This window comes from Atta cephalotes (assembly GCF_000143395.1).
Source record: "Atta cephalotes unplaced genomic scaffold scaffold00040, whole genome shotgun sequence".
Classification (NCBI taxonomy): Eukaryota; Metazoa; Arthropoda; class Insecta; order Hymenoptera; family Formicidae; genus Atta; species Atta cephalotes.
The window spans coordinates 1,651,711-1,662,525 of record NW_012130104.1 but is presented as its reverse complement, the minus strand read 5'-3'; the positions used below and the strand labels follow the sequence as shown (position 1 = coordinate 1,662,525).

Below are 10,815 nucleotides of genomic sequence, written 5' to 3'. Positions count from 1 at the left end.
GAGAGAGAGAGAGAGAGACATATAGTAGATGGAATCCGTGGCGGCTTTATGGCCGACATAAACGACGTAATGTGGAAACCACCTTCGAATAGGGAAGGATATGTAGGTCGTACATAACACTCGGACGCACAAATCACGTAAATCCTAGCTGGCTGAAATGCGACGGCGGTAGCGATAAATATGATTTGCAACCGAATTGCATGATAGCTAGTATAAAACAAACGCGAGTCAGGACAAGTCACGCGAGAATGATTCAATTCGACGTTGATCCAAAGTCGAACTGGGATTAATCATTTATGGTGGAGAACGATTATCTGTATAAAATACAAATCGATTTCATACGCACATAATCTTCATTTTTCGTTCATTATTGAATTTAGAGTCGATTTTTCAAGCCAGAATTTAAGCACAATATATTTTTGTACGTTTTTAAAATTTTATTCTTTAAATTATTAAACATTTGATATTACGTTATTTCCTTATGTTCTATTTTTTTCTCTACTGATAAATTCTTGAAAGATATTCTTTAATCTAATCTTTGGGAAAAGTTTAATTCTATTTTTTGTTTTAAATTCGCGTTCATTTTCTCTTATCATAAGAAGTTTTATCTTCATTTTCAGTGCTCATCCGACGAAGAAGATGGTCATAAAAAGATTAGTCAAGGACGGTCGACTAGAAATGACCACCGGAGGCTGGGTCATGACTGACGAAGCGACTTCTCACATTTATGCTATGCTGGACCAACTCATTGAAGGTAAGTAAAAGTAACTTATATACTCATTTCAGAACATTAAATTAGGAATATTTGTTACAAATATTTGTTGTAAAGTATTTAATACAACGTTTAATTTAACTGCTAAATCTATAGAAAACTTACTCTATAGAATAAACTTACAATTATAAAAGAAAAAAATGAATTGGTATTAAATTTCAAAATTTTCTTTAGAAAAAATATTTTAATTTATATCAAATAATATTAATTTACATATTAATTGATTCTGTTCCTCAACTTATTTTTCGATGAAAAATTCTAGCAAAATAATCATGTAGGATGTTCTAGCTGATTATTATAGAATGTCAAAACTTTTTGCCGCGTTGTTTATCATGCTTGAGTTTCCTACATAATTGTTTTAATACTCCAATAAAATTATTTTCAGATTTACATCTATCTAAATTTTATTTTATCGAAATACTTCAGCAAAGTCGTTCTTTAGTATAATATTAATTTTATTTTTCTTAATCATTATACCGAGTATATTATTATATAATAGAAATTATCAAATCTAATACTAGAATTTTGATAGGATAATCTTAATATTAATGTAACACGAGAATTGCTAGAATACGAGTGTAAAATGTACATAAAACTCCGAAAAAAAATGAGATCCATAAAAACGGACGGAAACGCGAAGGATACAAGCTGATGAAAAAAGATTCTCTTCCTTCCGACGCTATAAAAATCAATCGGCGTTTTAAAACTCTATCGACAACCAAAAGGACGTCGGAATTCCGGCAAACCGATAGATAGCTAGGTAGGATATCTCTGGCTGTAGTTTGCTAGCCAAGTGTCGATCGGCAGGAAGCAATAAGGATCTCCACCGATGCACTGCGTGAAAGGGAGAAGATTCGAGTGGATGGAAAGGATTTCTCTCGTCCTGCCACGCGGCAGGACTATGACGAGAGGAAGAGAGGAAAGAGTAATAAGGCGGGTGCAAGCAGGTTTCTCAACGGAAAATTGCTCTCCGCCACGTCGTCGTTGTCATCTTCGTCGTCGTCGTCATCATCGTCTTCTTCGTCCTCTCGGAGCCGTCTGATTACGATCCTCTTCTTATTTCTCTTCAACCTTCTCCTCTTTCTCACAATGAAGAGAAAAGGATCCTTCTCGCTCTTTCGGTTTAATGTTACCACGAAAGATTTTACCACCCTCGTGGAAATTTCAGTCGGCTTTGATTACCTTTCCACGGGAAACCCTCTCGCGTGTTGTATCGTCGGGATATCACGAGGTAGAACAGTTTCCCTTACGCAAGGGGAAGGGATGATAATAACTATTATCGTACGTATGTCGCATAGCTGCGGTAGGATTATTGCTAATGTTTGCTAGGTATACCACTACGTGTGCCCGTTCTCTGAACATAGCGGAGTTGGGTCAGGCGTACCATGACCTGGTGCAACGTGGAATACGGTGGTTGTCTTGTGGAGTATTCACGTCGAAAGCTTAATATCAAAAAAAAAGCTGTAAAGCGTTGAGAGAAAAGAACAGCTCGGAAAGAATTACTTTCATGCGATTATTAAAAAACGTGTCAAGCGTAAAGGAGGGACTTATTAATTTAATTTCATATCTCTTAATTAGAAACTACAGTGGGAATTTGACACTAGAGTGGGAATTAATTCCTCTGGAGTGAATTATGTACAAAACATAAACGTCATATCTTATTAACGTTATTGATTATAGAAAATGTTTTCAAATAAAAAGATATTTTTCAAAATTATGTTTTTTTTAGAAGACAGCTTGAATTTTTTTTTAAAAAAAGAACAATTATTTTGAATGTATGATAATCTAATTTATATTCATACTTTAAACGAAAAGGATATTTTGCTGAAAATCTAAAAAAGTTAGATCTAAGATAAAATTAGTTAGATCTAAGAATAATTTTTTGTTGGACTATTAAAATAATTAGATGGAAATCGCTGTATGATGTACCTCAAACTAGTTACTGTGTTCGAACTTTTCGCAGCATTTCTCGTCATGCTTGAGATTCTTATGTACTTATATTGATAATTCAATAAAATTATTTTCAGATCTAGTTAAATTAAATTTTTAGATACTTTAGCGCAAAATCATTCTTTCCGTGTAAAATATGAATGTAGAAATGACAATTAGATACTCAATGTTATCAATTTATGATATTTTAACTTATAATTCATTTTCTTTTCATATCGAATTTCTTTTTTTTGGAAACGATTTTATTTTTTGAAATAATTTCATATTACATACGATAATGGTGATAAATGTAACTTTACGATAAACGTTGGAATATTTCGTACAATTTTATGAAACAACATGACCATCTCAGTAATATTTAATTGTCACTCTCTTCGCATCATATTCCCAACATTTTAGGAAACAAATATTGTCACCGCATATCTCTTGCCTCCGAATGATCCGCCGCGCCACGCGCATGTACGCAACGCGACGCAACGCGACGTACTAAACACGGCGGGCGTTACGGGCGACGCGAAATTTCCGCGAGCAACGTACGATCATTAACAGCGGACGAAGGGGAGCGACGACAAAACGTACACCATGTTATGACCTGTCGTCGCGCAGTTTCCACGCGCGCGTAACGCGTGTACAAGTGAGAGGAACGAGAGTCCTCGAACACGCCTGGTGCGCCTGCTCTCGCCCAAATAATGCGTTCGCTCGCTCGCTCTCTTGTGTCAGCGCGTCTGCATAAAATAATTGTCGTCGCGCGGATCTAACAGCTTGTTTTTGCACGGACGACATATTCATTGCCGGCACAAAAACCGAATCTTCTATTGTGCGCGGTACGCAACGACGAAGGTTCTCTTTTCCGCGTACGCTAATATATCCGGGCTTTGTGTGGTCCGCTATTAAATAGTCCTCCTCGTATAACGAAGAACGGGAACATTTCCTTTTATCTTCATATTAAACTCGTGGTCTAACGCGAAATTTTTCATAACAAATATGCATGCTTTTCGTGCTTGGCGAACCAGAATGTGTTATCTTTGAACTATAGCTCCTCATTTATTCATTCATATTTGCAAAATGTATATCCTGCAAAGATTGCAGCACAAAAAGAAATAGATATTATATAATAAAAAATATTCTTATATCGTTAGATTATTAAATTTATTTCAAAGAATTAATAACTGTGTTTTTTTTCATATTTTATTGCATTATTTATCCTCTTGTCAATACTCAGATATTTATGATCAGTTATTGCGAAATATATTAATAATATTCAAAGATTCTTTATTATATAATAACGTTACTGTCACATTTGTCACTTTTGAAGTGTTTTTAGTGTTTTTTTTTTTTTGAAGATCGATGACTCTCTTGTCGAAAATTGTATATTGAAAAAATGTACTAAATTTTAATAAATAAATTTGTTTAAATAGCACTAACTAAACGTTTACTTATAATAAATAAATATTTACTCAATTAAAAAAACAAATATCAAATAAATATTCTTGTACTAAATAAATATATATATGTTTATATTTAGTAAATACTTAATACTATTCAAACAAATATAGAATTTAGAATATTTCTTTTTCAGTATTTTGCGAAATTGGCAAAACTGTTATCCTTTTTTTAACACTCTTTCTAAAAAAAAAAGATCAAATGCAACCCATCTGTCGAAATTTTTTTTCGAAACCAGAAAAAAATGGGTGCATTTAAAAAAGTTCATCAGAATTTTGAGCGGTTAACTGGAGATTTTTTCTGTCGATTGGCCAGAGAGAGAGAAAGAGAGAGAGAGAGAGAAAGAGCACAGAAATTTCGTTCAAAAAATCGAAATCTCCGGTTGAAAATTGAAGAGATGGCAATTGTGATTACCGTTTGTGGAATGAACTAAGACCAAAGATGATAAATGCATAGAGCACGAATTATGCAACGTTCAATGTCGCGACGCGGGAGAACGCGCGTCGGTCTCTCAATGGTGATTTTGCGGGCGTGCGAACATTTGCGATTTTGCCGTGGCACCGTGGTATTAAATTGAAATAATGGCGCTCAGGTGTATTAACTCCTAATTATTAGGCCACTGAATATGTATGGCGCGACGCGCGTTCGCGCCTAGAACGTTAAATTGCCAAGTTCGGCGCGACTGCCGTTAACAACTGTAACGCACTAAACTGCTGCTGCACTGGATATCCGATATATTGGTGAACGCGTATATTTTCAGGGGGGGGGGGTGCATTATACCAATGACCGCCGCATCGACGCAAATATTCCGGGGCGATATTCGCGATTGCGTAAACGGAATCCCCCACGCTGTAAACACGAAAGTCCGGCGTACTATCGTCGATTTGCCGCGAGTGTGCATAAACCGCGCATAAATTGCGTGCATTAATCGTCGAAAACGCAAACAAACGACGTTCGTGCGCACGATTACGATTAACGAATCAACATTACTACCGCTTTTAAATCGTGGATTAATAACACGAACATTTCCTCGAACTTGAGAGATTTTTCGATAATACGTTATTTTTAAATTTTGATCTTATTTCAATATTATAATTATAAACACTGTCGATTTGTAGTCTCATCGAAAATTTGTTTTGAAAGTTGAAAGAATGAAAAATTCGTGTAGTATACGAATAACAATACGTAACAATAATGTGTAACAATAGCTCGTATTGAATAAATTCTTTATAAAAAATATAGTTTAAAATATGAACCATCAAAACATTTTTTCGAAAAATCAAGAATTAAAATTAGAAGATGTAAATTTATTATTATAAAAATAATGTTATATATAATAATGTAAAATAATTTTAAATAATATTATTTCTAATATTATTAAATAATTAGAAATAAAAAGTTGATGTGATATATGAACGTGTAACAACGTTCCAGTATTCCGCTTTGGAAAAAAATGCAGCTTAAAATCTCAAGAATATTCTTTAAAGACCAAAAATTAAAATTATATAATTAGAAAAAATTTTAACATTATTTTTTATTATAAAATATAAAAATTTTATTTATAAAAATAAACCTATTATACCTTAAAATGTAAACTCATACATTTCTTAAAATTATATATGTATACATATATATATGTATATATTACGCAAGATTATAGTTGTTTCCTAAAAACGATATAATAATGATATTCTTCTTTAAACTTACAAAATGTTCTATACACATGTATGATATGTAAAGTTTCTACGTGATATAATTATAAACTTATATAAAATAAATATTAATATTTATTTTATACAATTGCGGAATAATTGCAATATTTCTATTTAAAGTAAATAATATTTATTTTATAATAATTATTTAGTTTAAATCATTTATATTATAAAATAACTAATTATTATAAAAGATTAATGCCATAATGATATTTTCTAATTATACGCAAATGATTCATTTGTCTCATTTCGCGAAACGTCTTTGAGGACTCGGTTCTTGTTTGGCTGGTGTCACATTAAATCCCATTTCTCGCCTCCTTCCCGTCTAGAAAATTAATCTGCGCAGGCATTCAAACAATATTTCGGAGAGACAGCCTACCATCTTAGAGGCTCCTGTTTCCTCACTCGAGTTTCACGACTGCGCGCGAACAAAGGAACAATCTTTTAATAAACGACGACCTAATATTAAACGTAATTCCGCGAGTGGCGATAATATCGAAGCGGAACGGAGCTCTGGCCGACCGTTCCGTTAGACTGTACCGCTCTCTCGCACCGATCATCAACGCTCCTTCTGCTTTTTAGTTTCTGAAGATCCACTGCAAATATCGCAAATATAGAATAAAAGCATTTATGAGCTATGTCATACCCCGAAGACTCCATATTTCTTCGTAGGCTCGTATTCTGTTTCATTCCGCGACCCGGATATACGTGTATGTAAGATGGAATGCCATAATATACATAGATCTTAATACGGAAATACACCGAGAAAATTGTAACGGTGGGAAAATTGTAAGGATGTCGTCGTCTAAGTCAGCCCGCCGTAATCTTCCCGAAGACACAGGCCGAGATCAGCAAACGATCATCACGGCAGCAAATTGATTTTCGTCACCGACAAAATTCTTTTCTCAATCATGGAGAATATTCTTCTAATGGCCTGGGCTTCATCGTGGACCGCCTCGGAATCTGCCGCCTATCGATGTTATTTGCATCGAAATAGCGCACGACACCACGCGCAATATACACGACTATTCTGAATTCTGAAATCCGCCAATTTCTGAAAATCCATCGATATGAGTCCCCATACGTGATTCTATGATGTATACGACACGTCACGTTGGTAATGCCTGGAGTACGGTTTGTACCATGTTTTTCTGCTAATAATTAATGCATCTGTTGGAAGGAAATTATAGAAAGCGCAATTTTGCTTGCATGTTTTTGGTAAAAAATATTTTTATACCTATATCAATTAAAGCCACTGTTATTAATAACGCATTGTATACAGGTGCGTCACCAAAATTCGGACAAATCGAACAATTTCTTTAAACAAAATATTTTTAATAAAAAATTAAATATTACAAAAAATCCTTTTACATGGCACTTGAGGGATCCCTGTAGAGCACAATTATTCGATATATCTCCCATTAGCTTGAATGACAACATTAGCTCTATTCTCGGTCTGAAGCATTCGTACGCACGCTGTAATGTAGCTCTGTCCATGCAGACGAATACTGCTTCAATAGCGGTCCTTAATGACGTCACATTGGAATGCTGAGACTTGTTTGTGACCCTTTCAACTACGCTCTATACGTAGTAGTCAAAGGGATTTAAATCTGGGCTGTTGGGAGATCAGAATAGGAGCCGAAGCGAGCAACTCGACTTGTTCTGGCAGCCTCAGAAAGCAACTGTCGTATCTTTAATGTGTAGGATTTGTATCGAAGGTCTTCCTTGGCAATTCGACGCATTGTTGGCTCGCTTACGCTTGCCCTGGGTTATCAGCGCTTGAGCCCTTTCAATGACTGCGGGGATCTCGCGATGCATTCTTTCAAGAGACTCTTTCTTGCTGGCATACTGAAACCTTCGTTGGACTGTTTCTAAAGTCGTATATTTTGCCACACAATTTCATAAATCGTTGATCTCGAATATCCAAAGAATTGAATTATTTCCGTTGCTAAGCGCCCAGCGTGAAAGCCTTCAATGATCGCGGCTCTTCGAATATACTCCGCACTTTCAACATCGCGGCCATTTTGAGAATATGACTATTTACTAGTAGCATCAGACTTTCTCGGACGCCAACAACTTTTAGCGGAAGTACAATATAACGGAAAATTTAAATTGAATTTGGATTTTAGTGACGCACCCTGTATTGATTATTTTCCAATTTATTATTATTTGAGAATATTATGGACATATATTTAATCATAATGTTTTAAAAAAAATAAGAAACCAAACAAATAACGGAATAAGCGCATAAAGTAAAAGCACATTAAGTAGCTTATTATGACATAAGTAGCTTACTTTAACATTTTTATATAAACATAAAAAAAGAGATTTTAATTGATGTAGGGCTTTTTATTGCGAGTTTTACATATTAAAAGATTCATAAAAAATACTAAAAAAGAAAGAAAAATACAAATCCATACAAATATCTTACAATTCACATTTTTTCGTCGCTGAATATAAAATCATCTAATGATTATTTCTGGATTAAATAAAGACATTCTTATACTTATATACTTTAATTTCGAATATGTTTGTCGAAACATCCTGCAAATATCTCTCTGAAGGCTCTCTGAAGTTAAAAATTGGAAGTTTCGTCCATCTCAACACCGCTGCGCGCGAACGTGGAAGTTATTGCGGCCGCGTCGTTATTATTATTGTGGAACAGCTATTGTTCCACGGGGCTACAGAATAGTTACGGTTATGGCTCTCGACTAGACTGAGAGCACTTTGACTGAGAGCAGCTAGTTACAGGCGTTTTCGTCGCCAGGTACTCGCCTCGCCTCGCCTCGCCTCGCCTCATAACCGCTCGCGGAACGATCGCGAAATTTCCGTCGTTAAAAAGATAGAGCCTTATTTCGCTGCTTGAGACATGCAACATATGGCAATAAACGCGGTACGCGTTTTCACAAAGATAAGAGCAAATGTTCTAAACAATATCTACTCCAATGAATATTATATGGATACAATTCATTTTAAATATTTTAAAGCATTTGTAGCATCAAATTGATCATAGTTTTATTTAACTAAGTATAGGCATATTGATTTAAGTTGAGTTTCATAAGAAATAGAGATTTAATTTAAACAATTATAAGTGAAATTTAAATAATAAGATTAAATAAAATAAGAAAAAGAATTATATTTTCGATCAAAGCGAATCTTGGTATTTAATAATGTTCAAATTTATTTAGAGTTAAAAAATTTTTTTTAAATTGACTATATAATTCTTACAAGAAACGACTCAAACGCAAATATAAGAAATCTTAAAAGAAAATATAGCTTGAAGAAATATATTATATCACTTCACTTCGCAGTTGATCTTTTTATATAGTACAAAGAAACATTGAAATATCAATATTTTTTAAAATTATATTTTTGTTACGCAATATGTAAAAGGAATTATCCGAGTGAATTCACTGTTATGATTTCGGTTTTGTATCGACAGTACAATAAAGAAATGAATAATAGATATGACGCAAAGGAAATTTTTTACGTAAAAGTTATGTAAAAAAAACTATCTAAGAAACTGCGTACACGAAGATTATTATGTGAAGCATAATATAGCCGTTTATATAATCGGATTAGAGACTTTTTGGATAAGCTTGCAGATAACAATGCTGGCAGATTTGCGAAAATATCGGAATTGCAGAATAAAGTATCGAAGTAACACGGGAAAAGGTTTAAGAGAGAAGGGAGATCTAAGAACAAAATGATGTGGGCGCGAGTTAAAAGAGAGAAGCGATAATAGGCGGAAAATGGGCGGCGTTTGAGAGAGGGTGGTTATCTAAGCGGAAAAAAGTGGAGAGACGTGCGTTACATGCAGAAAGGAAAAAAAACGATGTACGCCTGGAGGATCATAGAATAGAAAGGGAGAAAGAGAGAGATGGAGAGATAGAGGGCGAAAAGTAGGCTAACGAGATCCTGCGGTGCTCGGAAGACAATAGTATCTCCCGCTCTCTACTCCTCCCTCTTCCTTCTGCTTGTTCAACTTTTTTTTTCAACGCCTTCTTTGCTTTTGCCGCCCTTCGGACAGAGGGAGAGAATGAAGCAAGGCGCCAAGAAAAGGGATCGGCGCGTCGGCCGTAATTAGATCCTCGAGTGTTGATCACAATTGCTGTGAATCCACCGAGATGCGAATGCAAAACCGCTCCACGGAAACGCAAAACGAACGGATGTTGCGTATAAAGTGTTGCTGCATTTATAGCTCTAACTTTAGTCTCGCGATTCAACGTTAAATGGACTCATTTATAATTAATCTGACAATGAGATGAAACTCAAAATAGAATAATTAGTATATTTGATGTCTAATGAATAACGATGAACAGACGATCATAGGAGAATTTCAATATGTACGTTCCAATACGTATTACACTTATTTAATTGTTACAAAATGATACAACACAAAAATTGTCATTTTTTTAATTATTTGCACAAAAATAACGGAGATATAAAAAACATAAAGAAAGAATATATTTTTCTTCCTCTATAATTATTACACCAAAATTATATTTTAAAATTAATATTACAAAATTTTAATAATTTAAAAAATATTCGAACTCATTTTCTGGAAAACTTGGTTTTTTTTAAATTATATCGTTGTATAGCAAATGAGCGATATCTCCGATATATAAATTGTTAGGTAGAAATAAAATAAATAATGTTAAATAAAAAATTAAAATATAAAAAGAAAAGTAATAATCTAATAATGTATTTATGTAAAAAAACACTCTGAACTTGAAATATGTATGGGATGCTCGGAAGAGAGCACGGTGTATCCTTCCTTCGTTCCTGCTCGGTGCATTCCAGATTACACTTTTTCTTCCGCTTGATTAAATCCAGTCGAGCCATCGAGCGAGATAGGCAGCGACAAGTTTGCCATCGTATAACAGTCGCACAAATACATGTAACACGCACAAATACATACAAACGCGCGCGCGCGCA

At 34.4% G+C, this 10,815-nt stretch overlaps 1 protein-coding gene across 1 annotated transcript in view; it reads left to right on the top strand.

The window, feature by feature from the left end:
* LOC105622121 (alpha-mannosidase 2) overlaps nt 1–10,815 on the top strand; it is a 97,872-nt gene that overhangs the window by 75,281 nt on the left and 11,776 nt on the right. Inside the window, exon 4 of the mRNA XM_012203555.1 lies at nt 621–754. Coding sequence (XP_012058945.1) covers nt 621–754 — 134 coding nt within the window. The remainder of the gene's footprint in view (nt 1–620; nt 755–10,815) is intronic.